Source organism: Orussus abietinus, unplaced genomic scaffold, assembly GCF_000612105.2.
Source record: "Orussus abietinus isolate OABI.00-Male unplaced genomic scaffold, Oabi_2.0 scaffold2, whole genome shotgun sequence".
Lineage (NCBI taxonomy): Eukaryota > Metazoa > Arthropoda > Insecta > Hymenoptera > Orussidae > Orussus > Orussus abietinus.
Window position 1 is genome coordinate 2,235,384 of NW_019396012.1, and position 16,898 is coordinate 2,252,281.

Consider the following 16,898-nt stretch of genomic DNA (forward strand, 5'->3'; position numbering starts at 1 on the left):
CTTTGATCTCTAATTACCGGGCCATACAAGCGAGCTTCAAGACCTGGCCCACCGCGATTCTCCCAAAAACCCGACCCCCCGATTTACGATCCATCGCCGCGGGAAAACGGGGTCGCCCCCCATAAAGTCTCGAAAAAGGAGCTGCGAAAATCTCCCCATCGTTCCCATTCCAACGATTCCAGGTACACGAATGGAGGACCCCCGGCCCCTGTTTACCTGCGCCGCACTTTGCGACAATGCCGCGCGGGGTGAACCGCCCCCTGCCGCACCCCACATCCCGAAGGATGATCCCCAGCCGAGCGATCGCAACGGAGGCTCGAGGTGAAATTTCACGGAGCCCGACCCCTAATAGGATCATCGGATTATCCCGTAAAAAGTTTCGGGATATCATAGCTCGGAGGAGGGGCGGTGAATCCTGGGGGGGCACCCGCCAGGTAGTCGGGCCGAAAAAGAGAAGAACGAATCCTCCACCTCGCAGGGGGGGACGGAGACACGGGTAGACAGAGGTAAAATTAGAGACGGACAGAATGGAGCCAGTCGCTGGAAGATATATCTGCGGTCCTCGGACACGGAATGGCGCAACCTCGGCTCTGCGGTAGGGACTACATTAGGTTGCACGGTCACGGGACTATGGTCTATACGGGCCCGCAGTGCCGCGGCCTCCGATTTGCCTTCCCTTCCATTCCTTTCCTTTTTCCCCTCCCTCCTCCTCTCGCCCCAGCACGGTGGGCACGTCGAGAGTCCCGGCAAACGAACGTGGACGAGGCAACGCGAGAATGAACGCGAACGAATTTATCTTCCTTTTTTTTTTTTCATTCTCCCCTTTATCCGCGAATTTTCCCAGAAAATTCGCGTCAGTGCTCTCGCGAGCGTTCCTCCAATCCCCTCGAGGCGAGCGCGCGATGACGTACCCCCGTAGGACTTTTTATTTCCCCGGTAATACAGAAATCCTGAATACCCCATGCCATCGAGGATTACTTCTGACAACGCCAATTCGACGGTAGGTATCTCGCTCTATATATACATTTTTTTTTTTTTTTTTCCGCCCATCGGAAAAGGACGTTATCGCGCCGCGCGTATCCATCTCCGCGAGCGGGGGACACGGCCGAGGGCATCGAGCACCGCTCGGACGGCGACATGGCAGGACGGCTCGAAAGCATATGTAAAAGCAGATACGCGTCGATGGACGCGACGCAGAGAGGGACGTGGCGGGGAAGGGGGGATCGGTCGAAGCGAGACGGAGGGAATGAAAAAAAAAAAAAACGATTCGTTTAACGAGCAGCGGCGCGGTCCGGGGGAGGGGGCCTGGGGCGCGGGAAACGCGCAGCAGTAATGTAATTGCGGCCTGTGCTCGCGATTCGCCATTATATATATATATATACATACATGCATCCACGTATATATGCATGCACCCGTACATACGTCACACGGATATACTCCCGTACACCCTCGGTCGCAACAGGAAGTGGGGAGAGGGGAGTCCGCAAGCTTTTTTCCGGGCTCACCTCGCCTCGTGGTGTTTACGATCGAATGAGAATTTACACGCTCGCCAAATATTTTTCCGGCCGGGTTTTTGCTCGCCGCCCGGGGGGCCGGCCGGGAAAAATCGGGCGAAGCGTCAATCTCGCGTCCCGCGGGAAACGGGGCGGGCAGGGGGGCGGGGGGGGGCGGCATGGGGAGGGTGGCCGCGCTAACGAAATCGGCCACCAGCGGGAGACGCGGCTCGAAAAACGCGGTGCGGCCGCGCGACATAGATTACCGCTAGACCGCGCGGCCCCTCGGGCGTAAATAAATGTCCAAACAAATGGACGCGCGGAACGCGGGATAAAATTATCGAGAGGTAGGGTAGGGGGAGCGGAATCGGAGGCGGAAACACCGGCGCGGCCGATCTACTCTCCCACTTCGCCGTCGGTTAAGGCCCGGTTTCCGCGAAACCGTCGTTTATTCATTCGTCGGTTATTCCTCTCGGCTTTACACCCCGCGGCCATATCCCGCCGAAGGACCGGCCGAAAGGGGGCGGCGGAATGCGGCCGGGCTTTCCGGGAACCGAGAGGACCGTCCGGATTAGACGCTACGCGGAAACCGACCCGGTTGGCCCGGGGAAAGCTGCCTTTACGGCGCGTCCGCAGACCCGGCCAGGCGCGAACGGAATGCCGGGCTTTCCGCGTCCGCTCCGAAACGACGCCCCTTAATGGCCGCAACTGTACGTCCGCCCTCGCTCCCGCGAAAACCCGAGGAGAGTTCCTAACCCCCCCAGGATTTATCCATTACCCCGCGATTTCGAGTACCCTGCACATTAACCCTTAACCACGGACGCGTTTTAAGAAACTCGGCAGAGTTCCAGGGAGATGTCATCCTTTTGTATCTCGTTGCCCCCCTCGTTACGACATTAACACCGTACACATAGAGACACGTGGTCGTATACTCTTAAACGGTTTATCTCCGATTTTGCGACCGGACAACGTTAAATCGATAATCTCGCGAATTGTAAAAATTGGACTACGTGTCTCTTTATTTTTTCCCTACGTCATCTCGATGTACCGCGACACGTGGAGCCATGAAAATCATACCTACACCCACGGGGGTACTTTCCTCGTAAATGGCAACGCCGCCCGACGCGGCGGGGCTGCCACGTGTGCGGGCGCGGCCGCGCTCGGCTGTGTCCGGCCGAGGTGCGAACGGCGCCGCCGTCGGGCCCCGACTAATTGACTTAACCCTCGAGGCGGTCGCTATTTCGAGCCGCGCTCTCTCGGTCCGGGCGCAGCAGGCGCGACGTCGGCTTTCTCGGGGAGCGAGCAAGCGAGCAAGCGAGCAGCCGCGCACAGACGGTCGGATTGTACTTTTATTAACGCTCGCCGCGCACGCGGCCCCTCGGGCCGCCGCTAATCGGCGACCTCAAGCCAAACGAGCAATCGTCTGCGCTATAATCAGCGCCGGGCAGGGCTATAATTAAATTTACCGACATTCTAACTGGGTTATCGTTCGGCATTAATTACTCCAAAATTGCCCGTCCCTGTCCCCCCCCTCCGACCAGCACGGCGGGGAGAAAAATCATTATACCGCCGGCCCCCGCCCGGCGATTATCGTTCAATCATCCAGTCGGGAATCTGGGACGCGATCGCCCGGAGAAAAATAACGAGAGATAACTGGCGGGCTCGGAATAGCATCCGCGTCCAATTAAGCGGTCGAAACCGAGAGGCCTCGTGTTCGTACTGGATGTTCACGCGTACGTCGGACCGACGGCCGGCGGATGAACGAGGCGCATAGGAGTAGAGCGGTGGGAACTTACCGAGTGCCTGGCGACGGCCGCCGCGGCGACGGCGACGGCGTTGGGGTACATCCCGGCCTGGGAGACGAGGGAGCTCGAGGTCAGCCCGAGGAAGGACCTCGGGGCGCCGGGGCGACGCAGGTCCTTGGATTCGGCGGGACTTTCCCTCCGGTGGTACTCTATCGCGACGAGTCGGCGTCGTGGTATCCGTTATTCCTGGTCATAGCTCGGCGCACCACTACACCACTAACGCGGGCAACGTCGCTCGACGGGGGGAGCGCGTCGACGCGCGACCGTTAGAGGACCGTCCTCTAGAAGCGCACCGAACCGGCCGTCCACGCGCGTCAGAACACCATCGAGACGCGTCCCGGTCGAGGTGGCGCAACGGCGTCGGCACCCGCGCTGACTCCACTACCGAATGATCCGTACCCCACGACGGTCGGGCGTACACTGATCGAGCGCCGAGCGCGCTCGCGCAGCTGGAGGGGCGCGCGCGCCCCCACCCCGTCCGATCCCCTCCCGCGGCGCGGACCACGTGTCCCTCGCCCTCCCTCTCGCTCCCTCGCCGCTCCTCGGCGGTGCGAGAGAGACGGAGCGCCCCAGTGGCGGCTCCCTCGACATCGGCCCCCGGGCCGCCGAACCTCCACCCATCCATTAATACCTGTCTCCTTATTTTCTCCTTATATATTCTCGGATGAGTGGAATAACGCGACGAGCGGAACTAGTCGAGTTTCGGGGGCATAAGCCAGTTCGACCGGGAGAAATTGGTAGAAATCGACACCGCATCGAAGCCGGACCCGCGTGGTGGCGGCTCCGGCGCTTCCCCTTCCGCCTCTCCGCGGCGGGTCACTCCGTCTCGCTCGCTCTCGCGGACCCTCCGGCCCCGCTCCGCGCGTGACAACCTTCCGCGACCTTTCCTGGTCGTCCCGCTCCGGACGGTTATTATCACTTTGCCCTTTCCTCCGCTCGGGCGCGGTGACACTTAATCTTAACGTTATTCACCGACCGCCAGAAGGGAGCGGGAGCGATTTAACCGGCGCTGACGCGACGAACGAGCGGATCTGGGCCGAGGATCCGAGATGCGTTGTCGCGACGTCGTCTCCTCCTCTTATTCCCCCCTCCATTCCACTTCGCGAGCTCCGATATATCGCTATCGGCGATACGGAAGTCCCGTTTGAAAGGGAAAAAAAAAGAAAGAAATCCCTCCGTTACTTCCTAGCTTCGGCGTCCCGGCCATTCGCGCGCACTCCCCTGCGGAAATATCTTGCGTTTCGCCCGCTCGAGCGCCCTCGGCCGCGATTCGATCCGCGCCAACTCCCGGACCGACTACGGCAACGTCGCGAGGTCGCGGACCTTCCCCGCGGTTGATTATTATTATCGAGGGGCATCGCCGCGACCGTTCGCGCGCCGTGACCGATGCCCGGTCACCCATCCGCGCGGCGCCTCCGCGGCCCCACACGTGGCCGGAACACGTGGCCCTTTCTCGGCCACTCGTACATACGCGGCTCTCCGGCCGAATTTACCGGCATTTCCCGGCGTTTACCCCGCATTCGCGGGCACTCACCGTGCGGTCGCTGCGCCGCGTGAATTCGCGCCGGCGCGTTTAATCGCCCGGCCAATGGAGCCACTCGCGCGTAACCCGCGGATTAGGAACGCGCCCGGGTATAATTTATCCGCGGAAACGTCGGAAACGGGTTAAAGGATTAACGCGGCCGGGATTTTTCTCGCGGCGGGCCGCGCCGATCGTTCTACATTATTTATCGCCATCCGCTCTCCCGGGGTCCTGGGTATATCTTTAGTATCTTTTTCTATTTTCCTTCCCCTCTCCTCCCCCTTTATGATCCCGTGAACCGGCCGATCCGCCGCGAGAAAGTCGACGGGATTCCGCGGCGAAGCCCTCGCGGAATTCCCGGATAAAGGTGTCGTCGCGGAATCCCCGGAATCCTTGCGCCCCTCTGCGGGCCGACCAACGCACCGCCGCGTTAATCGGCGCGGACCGGCCGCGTGCGGAATTCGAAGCGCGCATCGCTTGCTCGCGCGGGTGCGCGCGCAGCTCCTCGCGAGTCTTTCTCTCTCATGGTTCATGCCGGAAGAGGAGTCGTCGTACCTTGGAAGCGCCGTTTCCGACGCCGAGGTCGATCGCTCGTTACCGCGGCGGATTGTCGTTTCCTCGATTATTCATTAACGAGAAGGGAATGAGAAAAATCGGAAGAAAATCGTGCGCGCCTCGAGAACGTCTCGCCTTGCTCATCGGAGACAAGGTTAATCAAGCCTATCATCGATCACGACGTCGATCCCCGTCAATCGATCGGGCCATTGATAGGACTCCCAATTGAAGTTCCGCGTCGCGGAATTTCGATTCTCCGTTAATACCCAAAAAAGAGTAAGACGTATCTCCCGAAAGTACCTCGCGACTGGGCGGGATGTGAGAAACCGAGAAACGATTTTTCCGTATTTCTCGTTCCCCGACAATGGACCGTCCCGAGCGGGAGGAGGAGGAGGAGGATCGAGTCGGCGGATCTATATGCAGGAGTGCTCGCCGGACCCGGAACTTCCTTTTTCCGGGTCGTATCTTGCGGTCGACTTTGGCGACAGATTCGAAAAGTTCCTCGTCCGCGGAATCCCGGATGGATGGTCGAGGAGAGACGTCCGGGGGAAGGAGGTGCGCCGGCGAACGGGACATCGGGGTGAAATGGCGCGATAGGGGCGAGCGGGGTTTTTGTCGCGGCGAGAGGAGAAACGACATTATGTCTCGCGGAGACGGCGATGCGGAAAAAGCCCTCGAGCCCGGAGCGCGCCCCGCCGTGCGGGCAAAAAAAGCCCGAAGAGGTTCCCCCAACATGGCGGCCGGGCGGGAGCACACCTGCGCGCGAGTGGCCACCCACCTGCGGTCCGCGCGAGCGGGAGATGCCCGCGCAGGCGGGCGCGACCGCTCGGGAGCGCAGCCCCGCGCCGAATGCGGGCACCGCCGCCCTCGCGTGCCACCTAGGGGCGCGCGAGTCACGACGTGACGCGCGGCCCAGCGTCGCACAGATCACGATGCGTCAACGCGTCGGAAGCAAGGAACCATTCGAAACCGCGAAAGTCCAAACGCGGCGGCCGCGGTAATGCGGGTCTTCATTATCGGCCAGTGGCGGCGCTCGACAGGGTTGCCGGTTCGCGGCGCGCGGTTGAGACATCGCGAGTGCCGGGAAAGGAGAGGGAGGGGGGGCCTCGTCCTCTCTCGGGAAGCGGAGATCGAGCGTGTCGATAATTACGGTTATCGGCCGATAAGGCAGGGACCGGAGGAAGCCTCGCGGGACGGCACTCGGTCGCGGGGAGCGCCGAGAGCCGCGGTCCGGAAACCGGCGGGGAATTTATCGCGATCGCGATACCGCCCCCGGGGCGGCGGCGAGCCGATAAGAGAGCGCGCGGTGCGCGTCGGGGGGATGATTCCGCTCCGGAGACGCGGAGGCGTCCGAGCCGCGCGCGCCCGGCCGCGTAAACAACTCGATATTGAATGACTAAATATTGCCGAATTGTCCCCGCCAGTTTTACCGTGCAATTATGCAGGCGCACCTTGATGACTCTCTCCCAACGGCGTGTTTGCCCGCTCGGGGTCGCGCGCATAACCGTCGATCTCGTCCGTCTCGATTAATCGCGGCCGCGGTTTATCGCCCTCCCCGTCGCCCCTCCCGGAACGCAACGCCGGGTAGAAACCCAAGACCGGTGGCAAGAATTACGAAATTCCGCAATTTCCGAATTTTCGAGGAACCATCCGATCCCCGGTCACCTCGCGGATCGAGGGATTAAAGCGGCCCACTGTACGGGGGGACGGTCTACCCCGCTCGCCGAAAATAGGGGAAGGAAGACGGAGGCACGGACAGCGGCGAGAAAGCGGCGGCGAAAGAGAGAGAAAGAGAGGAGGAGGAAACGCGGGCCGGGAAACCGAGGAGCACCCACAAAGAAAGAGAAAGGAAAAGAATCGGAGCAAGGGGGACCCGAGGGGGAGCGAAAGAGAAGGAGGCAGGGTGAGACAGGTACGAGATTCCCTATAATCAGTTCGTAGCTCGGTCCGCGGAGGGGAAGGCGGCGCGAAACGCGAAATGTGAAATGCTCTTCACTGATTTCCTTCTCTAAATATGGCCGCCTTCCCTGGCCCGTCCCGTCGCCGCGCCACCCCGACGGTAACCACCCATAACCACCCCTACTTGCCCGAAGGTTCTACTCGATCGCCGAGGCATCTTAACGTCTCGGCCCGAGTCCGCGCGGACCGCGCCGGCCGCCAGCCAATAGGAGGGCTCGAGGCGGCGCGCCGACCAATCGGAGAGCGGAAAAATCCGAGCTACGCCCGAGCGAAAGAACGCGGCGCGGCACCGAGGAAAAAGGCCAATCAGGGGCCGCCGCGCGGCCAGGCGAGCCAATGGGAGCGCGCGACGCCGAGGGACGGGCGCTCGTCGAGTCCGCGCGGACCGATTCCCGGACCTTTATTATGCTTTATATACGGATATACCTCGGGTATACCTCTGCCCCTCGGGCCGACCCTTCGCCCGGCCGGAGCCGCAACCCCTCCAAGGGGCGCCGCGGTGGAGGAAGGAGAAAGAGTCCCAGAGAGGGGGAGGGGAGTGACGGAGCGACCCAGGGGTCGCGGCAAAAAGATGCACGAATGTTTCCGACCCCGGACTTCGGACCTGGGGGGAGGGGGCATCCGGGGGCGCCCGGTAGTAGGCATCGACGTCCAGCCAATTAATACCCAAAGAGATAGCCACGCTTCGCTCGCCGGGGACTCGAGCCTGGCGACGCGAGCGCCGTTCCGCGGCCCTCCCCGGAGTTACCCGAAATTCCGAGCCCTCGCTCCTTTTAAACGAGGGTCCAACATAATGCGACTAGGTGTTTAGGTTGCCAGGCCCTTCTGCCTGGGCTCCTCGGCCGCCCGGAATACCCGGTAAACCAAACCCGGGCACCGCCGTCTAAATAAACACGCGCCGCCTCTAAGGACCGGCAAAACGTTGCCAGTCCCCCCTCCTGCCCCTCCAACGACTGTTCCTCGCCTCGGACGGGACGATTCCCCGGAAGTGAACACCTCGCGATTCCGCGTTTTTCGCCGGATTTCCGGCCCGAGTGTTTCGAGTGATCCGACGCCGGAGGGAATTCTTTACGACGAGCATTCATTATCCGGGAGCAAGATCGAAGTACAGTCTAATAAATGGTACAGACGGTCAAAATGGTACGCGTGACTGAAAAGATTGAGAGAAACGCGATCGCCGCGGAAATAAGGGTCGCGTCGGTCGAGCCCGTAATCACCTATCGTTAACGCCCAATCGAATCCTCGTCCTTCCTTCGCTCCCTTTCAGTTGATTTCTCCTTTTCGTTTTAATGATTTCGAAACGGAAAGCGGACAAAAACGGGGGAAAACGCGGACCAACGGGACCGTCATTCGAGCGGGCCTCCGCGTCGACTGTAAAACACAGTTCCGGACAATAACGCGGCCAATGCGTTTACGGTTATTTCGTCCGGGCGGATTTTTCCTCGCCGAGGGAGAACGAAAATTGCGGTCCCGACTGTTTTACCCGGCGTGTTTGCTTCGGAGGGGGGCGGCGCAGAATTTCATATGTATAATTGAGAGCAATTTCGGTTATATACGTTCCCCGCGTCGCCCGGAAAGAACTGCGGGATTTAATCGAATGGCCCGCTAACCGAATGCCTAGCAAAGGGATTCGGTTGTTCGAATTAATCATTCGATCGTTCCCCGGGCCGGTCGATATCTCGCTGTCGTTTAACGCTCGCTTGTTTTATCGTTATCGGCGAAACCGAGGCCCTGTTACGCTCCAGAAGGGCGAGAACGGGAAAACAAGATGGCGGCGCCCGGATTTACGCGCGCAAGAATTTCCCCTCGCCCGGAGGGAAAGCGTCGCTTCTCGGTAGCCATCGAGCCATCGATCGATCGATTCCTTCCCTATAGTAGAGGATAAAAAAAAAAAAGGAAGAAATCTCGGAAAAAAATCCGATCGAATTAGTCGGGAATATTTTCCCGGCGTAAATGCAGTCTCGCGCAAGGGCGCTCGGTGTATAATCTCATTGTCCCTTAATTCGCCGGAGCGAGGAGGACGGAAATAGGCGGCGAGCGAAGGAGAAAGAGAGTCGGAGAGACGGGAGAAATAAAAAGACCCAATCGGATATTAAAGAGCGACTTTGCGGGCATTGGTGCGCCGACCAATGAGAGCGATCGCGGCCATTCGGGTTTTTCCCGATAGGAAAAAATTCATTCCGCCACGCGGAAACCCGCCGGAATCCTAGATATTTCAGGGCGCCGGGATTAAGGTCCGCTCACACGATCCGGCACGGTCCGGCACGTATCGGTTCCGACACGTGTCGACAACGACCGGTACATGCGGTCTGGAGTCGATTCGCGTGAAACGCATTAACGTTTCGTCCGCCAGGGTAAATCGACCCTAAAGGTCGGACACGGCGCGTAATGGCAGCGTTTCCGGCAGTGCAAAGAATTTCTTAACATAACGCGCGTTTCTAATAGGAATATTCATATTAAACGTTGCGTGTCACAGTTGCACCATCCGGCATTGACGATGAGAATGTTTTTTAACGCCGCTAATGTCGAGCGTTGGATTCGGTGTTTCACCTAAACCAATGGTATAAACATATCTTCCGTCTTTATCGGACCGTTGACGCGGCGTTTCCGCGGCGGGTCTGGCCGGATGGTGTAAATCGACCTTAACGCGTTCAAAAGGGGAGAATTATGATTATCTCCACGCGAGTTCCTCGCGGAAAAATTGTAATCTCGAAGTGCCGCGAGGGAGATAATGACGTTTCGGCTCCCGCGTCGCATCACGGTGGAGATTTAATTTTTCTTCCTTTTTCCCTCTCTCTTTCCCTCTCGGGCGAAAGATCGTTAAGAGAATTCAAGGGGGTGGAGGGAGATCGCCCGGGGCTCGAATCTCGGATCTTGGCGATTTTCCGCGCTACGCGGCCAGTTTTTCAGTTTGGCTCGGCTCGATGAATTGCAAATTCGGGATGTTAGCATAAGGCCCGGCGTAAAAAGCCACCGGGCGCCCACGTGTATATTCAAATGGCGCGCGAGGCGCGCCCGATAATTTTTCCCGTTAACGCGAGAACCGACGCTTTAAAGTCAATTTACACGACCGACCCGCCGCGCCCTTCCGGCCGCCGAGTCGCCTTTCCGCGGATTCCCGGTGGATATAAAAATGCCGAGCTCGCCTCCTTCTAGATAAGAGCCCGTCGAGAGACCTGGAGGAGACCGAATTAATTGAAATCGATTCCCGGACATTTTGCGAGTAATTCCCGTAAAGAAGAATCGCCAGTCGAGGCGGACTCGCGACGGGAAATCCCTTCGCGCATGCGCGCTCGCCGCTAGACTCCGATTACGGGGATTCAAGATGGCCGCCGGTCGTTAACCGATCGGCCGACGGAAAATCGGACACTCGGGGACTACGCGGAAGAACGCCCCCCTCCCGAGATACGCGATACAAAGCCCGACATTGTTCCTTCTATATTTATTTATTACCTCGGTCCAGCTTCACGTATGCGCGTCGCCTCGTCCCTCGTCTGCGGATCGTTGGGTCCTCCGGGGCATGTTCGGAAGGAAAGGAAAATGGCGGTTACCAAAAGTCTCGACGGACTGAGTGTACGTTATTTTCTTTCTTTTTTTTTTTCGCGCTACTTACGAGCATGTAGGCGTCAGATTCCTCGCGTGTCGTGCACCTCGCGGGCTTTATTACGGGTCTGGGAAGTTTCTAAGCCGGCGGCGGGTGTTCGTATATCGGCGCTCTCAGAGTTCCGTCCACGGCCTGTGGAAGAGCGTTCGAGACCGAAACGATTGCGTTCCCGAGGCTCTTTGTTTCTCGCCTTCTTTCGTGGGCTTTTAACGAGCGCCCCGAGGTTATGCCGGCGAGTCGTAAATATTTGGACGAGGGACGACTGTTTACGTTTCGAGAGCTTTTCGAAAGTGCCTCGACGTGGCTCGCGGCCGTTAAATGTACCGAGAAGTGAGTCGCGGAGGGACAGCTCTTATTCAATGGCGTTCAGAAAATCCGGCACACCTGTTTCAGGGACTTTCCGGACGCGAAACCGTTCGAAATACTTTCCATACTAAACCCTTTGCGTACGAAAAATCGCACGTCGATTTCGAATAAATGCGTAGCTGGCGCCCTCTTCAAACCAACCCGTGAACCAGTCACCACGGCACTTTACTTAAAATGGAAACCCAACGCCGATAATGTAGATCTCGAGTTCTGGCATGGCGCTTCCCTTTCCCGCCGGTAGAGGACACATGGAACAATTTCCTATATCAATTGCTATAAACCAATTATCAATAATTACACGTATCATATTTCCTACCCTTTCTCCTTTCGCTCCATTTTCGTCACTTTAACGGGTAGATAAGATTTAGTATTTTGGAACATTATATTGTGTGCGAAGTAGTAATATACCAGCGATTACACAGAGATATTAAATGCGGTAGTGTAATAACATTTCCAGAATATTCGTATGTTATAGGGAGGAGGGAAGGAGGGGTCGATAATAAGTCGTGCCCAGTGCTCCGATTACATAAACAGCGTCGCCGGAAATTCGGCCTAGTCGCCGCGACGCTCTTGATCGGCAAAGTACTTCGTCGCGTTTGGAAACCGCCGCGGATCCGGGAAGTCTGGCGTGCGGTATGTCCGTGGATGCAGACAATCTCTGATGGCCCGTCCGAAAGCTCGTCTGACGGCGGGCGTCGTAGCCACTGCGACTGCTGCCCCTTCAACCTCGTGCACTCCCGCGCGGTTCGTGCCTTCCCTGACGAGTCGCTCCATGGACGCCGAGATCGCCGAAAGCGAGTGACTCGGCGTCGGGCTCATCAGCAGACGAGGCTTCTGCTGCTCGATTAATTTGCGCCGCTTGCTGGGCATGCAGCCGAGATACGCGTCGCTGAAAGGTGGTGCGGCATCTTCGCACCCCACGCACTGTAGGTGGCGCCTCTGTTTCACGCTGTCGCGAGCAATAATAGGCACCCAGTCCTGGAAGCGGTGGTTTATTAAAATTAAAAGACCCGCCAGTGTTCATAAAAATATCAGACGAAGAGAAAAAGATAGATAAATGAACTAATAGATAAATAAATAGATAGCGGTACTTACGGAGGGCAAATTCTCGTGTCCCGGGAATGTCGTCGGGATTTCCTCACCGTTCTCCATCGGCTCCGTCTCGCACGTGAGCTTCGTCTCGACGGCGTCGGTCTCCATTGGCTGTCGAGGAGGAAGTAGATTTTTAATCAACGACAGAGATCCTAAGGGGGTGGAAGTTACCTTCGGCTGCGACTGCGACGAGGTGGGATCGGGAGTCGCTGCGTCCTCCGAGGAAGTCTTCTTAGCCGAGGTGGCGTCGCATGCCGTAGAAGCCTCTTCCTCCGGGGTGGAGGATGTCGCGGAGGGACTCGCTACGAATCAGGAATATCTAAGTAACTCGCGAGAATACACCCTGTCGGCTTAATAAAATTCAGTTGTCGTGTCAAGGATGAGCTTACGTTTCTTGTTCGGCAGTCCGCTGAGGTACGCGTCGTTGAAGGCAGTCGCGTCATTGTTCCCCATGTTCTCCAGCTGACGCCTTTGCCGGACACCATCGCGAGCGATCACCGGCATCCAGTCCTGACAAATTGAGAAATCCTCATTACACACATGTCGGGACTTCCATTTCGACCGTAGTCATTCGATCGTATTACAGAAACTGTACTCACGGATGGCACTACATCGTGTCCAAGGAAAGTACTCGGTGGGGTCTCTTCGCCTTCCTCCACGGGCTCCGCCTCGGTCCACATTTTCACCTCTGGCGGCTGTAACGAGGAGCTTCAGGGTTAACTAAGGATTAATCGCAATCGATTGTCGCGACCGTTGAAACGGCTGATCTTACCGGGGGAGGAGGTTTCGTTTGTGACTTCGAAGGCGAAGAGCTCGCCGTACTCGTTGGAGTACTAGAATTTAACGAGGACGATGAGGTCGATGAGATCGAGGGCAAAACTTCTGTGAATCAGAGGTATGCAGGTTATACTTTTGGATGTCCGAATGGAAACTGTGGGTTCACACGTTTAGTTACCTAGTGCACTCCAGCCGTGGGCACGCGGTGGAGCGGTCTGATTAGGCTGACTCTGCGACTGTGTTGTTCCAATTGTGCTCGAGGTTGTCGCTGGCGTTCGACGAATGTGATGCGAATTACACGGCAGTAGTGGATCGAATTCTATGCCTTGTCCCATCACAACACCGATTCCGAGATGTGAGTGCGGTTCGAAAACGTGTGGACGAGACGAGCTGCGAGTCTGCGTAGCTGTTGTAGGATGTGTATCCACGTTGCTCCTATCCCCAAGAATGTTTCCTACATAGTTTCCATTTTCTGTCCGTTGTACAGTAAAAAGGTTGCAATAATTACCTAGCTTGTGTACTCTGTCCTGGGTTCAGGCCCGCACCATCGATGGTCACTAGAGTGGTCTGTTGGGTTCCGATCCCTGATGTGGAATTTTCACTCATTAGAGCCCTTGCGGCAACTTCTATAGCGTGATTTAGATTTCGAATGAAGTCTGCCGGAGGGGCTGACCCTCTTGGAAATATACCACTAGCACCACCGATGCCTCCTAATAAAGAACATTCAGTAATCAGAGAGGTATAATTTCAGTCATTCGATAGATAATTTTTCATATTGCAATACTTTTTAATTCAAGGTTAAATACCTGCGTTATTGTTGTTGTTGTTCCCAGTGCCTTGAGTTTGTTCACCCTGAGCAGTCGATTCCATGCTGCTCATTTCTGGACTGACTTCCATCAATACCTCTACGTTATTTTGTAATTGGTAACTTGGTAAATTGAAAACCGTACCTGGTGGATGATAATCTCATTTAAATGCAAGTGGTATTTTTAATATATCTTTCATGTAAATAATTAAGAACTGAAACTTACTAAAAGGTGGTCGTGTCTGTTGTCGTGCTGATTGTTCCTGCTCCGGTCGCTGATTTTCTTCATTTTGTGGATTTTGTGATGTTGCATCCTGTTGAGCCCTTCCTCTTCCTTCGGTAGTAGTCGATTCTGTAGACTCATTCCTACCTGCTGTCGCTTGATCATTTGTTCTTCGACTTGCTTCATCCGAACCAGTATTATTGTTGGAATTGCGCCCTTGTAAACTTATGTGAGCCTGTTGGAAAGAAGTTCCTAGTAGCAATACATAAAAAGGGAATTTAATTTGTCAAAAAGAAAAAAAATAGAAACTTACTTCAACTTGTATCGGTATGCCAGCTTGCAATACAGCAGAATGTTGGATAAGGATTGGTCTACAGCGCAAATTTCTTGGGGGCGGTTGCCTCATGTCGACGATTATGTCACTTAGAGCATGACATCCATGCGCCAGGTAGTGCAAACTTTCACTAACACAATTGACTATCCTTTGATTTTCTTCTGCTTGTTCAGACTGTTAAATAATAATAACCCAAATCTGTACGTAATACTTCAAGTTAAATATTCAGACCATGTAAGTTCTTCCTACCGCTCCAGGGGTTAATTCAGGGTCCGAAGCCATCATATGCCGATATTTATGTAGGTATGGTCTTAGGCGGTTTTGCGCGTCAATTAATCTGTCCACTAACCTAGCCATTGCCCGAGTATGCTGACTAAAAAACAAAATTACATATAATGCATTTTTCTCTTATTTATCTCAATTTAAATAAAATATGTCTGATCTTACACTGGAGCATCTGTTCTGGTGGATTGCGATTCGCTACTGGGTGCTGCCGTTGGTTGCTCTTGTTGATCCGATTGCTGTTGTGTCTCAGTTGCTGTGTTATCAGCTGAAGCAGTTGAAGTGCTCGACTGGTTACCTTCTTCGGTACCACCTACAGAGATATATGTTGCAAATTTTATTATGTAAAGATAAGTGAAAATTTTTAATTTAAGGTATGAACAACCTCTCATGAAGGACACATTACTGAGCCCAAGAGCAGCTGCTATCGATGCAGTAACCACTTGCTCAAAACTAGGTCTACTGGCTGCTTCTCTTCCAATTTCATTGGTACTGAAAGTATTTTTCAGTAAGATATATTTTTATATGATCAAAATGAATTTTGAATCACACTCAACGTACTTATCCAAAACTGGTTCCGATTCCTCTTGAATATTTACTTCTAGGGATAAAGGTACTTCATAAGGTTCGGTGGAACTTGTTGCACCGCGAGGATGTCTGTGATTATAAATACATTCTATTGACCGATTAAGCATGCGCTTTGCCACAATCAAACGACCATTTGATAAAGTATTGCTGAGTGGTGGTACTGGTAATCCTACCCAAACAAAAATAACATATAATTAAACAAATATAATTTTGTTACATCAAATTTATACATCCCTTCACTTTAAAAAAATAGTTAAATAAATTTTAACTAACCTTGTCCCTCAACAACTTCCGTTGGAACAGACATAGCTCCCAAATACATGGCATTTCCATGAACTTGTCCATGGCTCTCTGTAAACTGTCTCCGCTGGGATGATTGCCAACTCTGATCTTGATTTTGGCCTTGACCCTGACCTCCGCTGTTTCCTCTTTGGCCTGGAGGAGGTGGTGCTCTCTGAACCAGGTGAATAACTTTCCCGTTTACATCTAAAATTTATGGAACAATCTGTAATACGTGATAATGCTCCAATTCACTAACATAATATCATTCCATTAGAACGTTCCATCGTACCATAATCATTAAGCTTCTTTTCATCCTGAAGCACTCTACCACAATAAATAAGTCTTTGCAAGTCCGCTGGTACCGAGACAGATTCAGCTATATGTTCTTTGAAGCCACGAACTGTTATCTGCATAAAACCCAACAAATAAATTCTCAACGATGTAGATACATCGTATATAGATGTGGACTAATAATCTAGTTGACACTTGGGACGTATTGGCAAGCCAACTTACATCGTCTTCCAGGGAAAAGGTATGATCCTGTGAGTCTAAGGTCTTCACCGTTAGATCGATCATCTTCACCTCGCGAGAACTCGTTTGATCGAGATTGCTGAAAATTATTCAAAGCACTCCACGTATACGCACTTCAGTCCGCAAGGAACAAATTTCGCAACTAAATAATGACGAGCAGGTGCTTTACCTCAGTACTCTAGTTAGAGAAATCGATGCAGGAGATTCAGCCGATACGACGACGCACAGAAAATTGAGTCACCACTCCTGGTTCGCCAAACGAGAAATCGAACCAACACCGATATCAAACCGCCCGGTTCTCGAACAATTTTAATCAAACCTCTCCTACGCAACAGAGCCAATTCGACGTACGGCAGTACCCAGAATTCACTTCCGTCTTATCCGCTTTCATCATTGACGAGACATTTTCCAAGATGGCCGCCGGCCTCGGCAGTGCTACCACCTTATAAACGGATGAAATTCATACAACTTGCATTACCGTTCGAACATTTAAAATTTTTTTTCCTGGATTCGTAATTCACAATTCCCTAACCTTTCCGTGCTTCAAAACCAAGCTCAATTAAGCTCAGAATAGTTAATCGACGTATTTTTCACGTCTCGTTTAGCAGCGGTAAGTTTTCTATCAAAAACAAAGATGTCCCCTTTTTTAGTGATGACACATCACTGAGAAACTATCAGGA

The 16,898-nt window shown here is 54.5% G+C and overlaps 2 protein-coding genes across 5 annotated transcripts in view; both read right to left on the bottom strand.

Annotated features, from left to right (window-relative positions):
• Positions 1-11,345, bottom strand: part of LOC105700617 (protein groucho) — a 34,119-nt gene extending 22,774 nt beyond the window's left edge. For 2 of the 3 annotated variants that reach the window (XM_012426637.2, XM_012426636.2), the window contains exons 1-3: positions 10,948-11,345; positions 10,788-10,854; positions 3,290-3,447 (exon numbers count right to left, since the gene is read on the bottom strand). In XM_012426637.2, coding sequence (XP_012282060.1) covers positions 3,290-3,447; positions 10,788-10,854; positions 10,948-10,953 — 231 coding nt within the window. In that variant the 5' untranslated portion in view covers positions 10,954-11,345. The remainder of the gene's footprint in view (positions 1-3,289; positions 3,448-10,787; positions 10,855-10,947) is intronic. The other variant, XM_012426638.2, reaches the window with a different exon arrangement.
• Positions 11,346-11,662: 317 nt separating this feature from the next.
• On the bottom strand, positions 11,663-16,898 carry LOC105700633 (large proline-rich protein bag6). 2 transcript variants are annotated; one of them, XM_012426665.2, is made up of 20 exons: positions 16,751-16,898; positions 16,388-16,660; positions 16,201-16,297; positions 15,977-16,094; positions 15,679-15,891; positions 15,379-15,574; positions 15,203-15,309; positions 14,983-15,130; positions 14,785-14,908; positions 14,515-14,709; positions 14,205-14,436; positions 13,980-14,123; positions 13,682-13,883; positions 13,352-13,608; positions 13,169-13,278; positions 12,996-13,091; positions 12,786-12,906; positions 12,568-12,698; positions 12,400-12,507; positions 11,663-12,282 (listed from the first exon to the last, which is right to left on the bottom strand). In XM_012426665.2, the coding sequence occupies exons 3-20, from the start codon at positions 16,261-16,263 to the stop codon at positions 11,857-11,859; spliced, it is 2,991 nt and encodes a 996-aa protein (XP_012282088.1). In that variant the 5' UTR covers positions 16,264-16,297; positions 16,388-16,660; positions 16,751-16,898; the 3' UTR covers positions 11,663-11,856. The 2 variants fall into 2 exon arrangements, with proteins under 2 accessions (XP_012282088.1, XP_012282087.1); XM_012426664.2 differs by lacking the exon at positions 16,751-16,898 and having other exon boundaries at positions 16,388-16,662.

What these genes read in the sequence shown, in the direction of transcription:
- LOC105700633 (XM_012426665.2), bottom strand. Translation starts at nt 16,263, where the DNA reads ATGATCGATCTAACGGTGAAGACCTTAGACTCACAGGATCATACCTTT. An exon ending in TCGGAACCAGTTTTGGATAA is followed by an intron (nt 15,310 to 15,378) that starts GTACGTTGAGTG and finishes AAATACTTTCAG; the next exon opens with TACCAATGAAATTGGAAGAG. An exon ending in CGGACTGCCGAACAAGAAAC is followed by an intron (nt 12,699 to 12,785) that starts GTAAGCTCATCC and finishes CCTGATTCGTAG; the next exon opens with CGAGTCCCTCCGCGACATCC.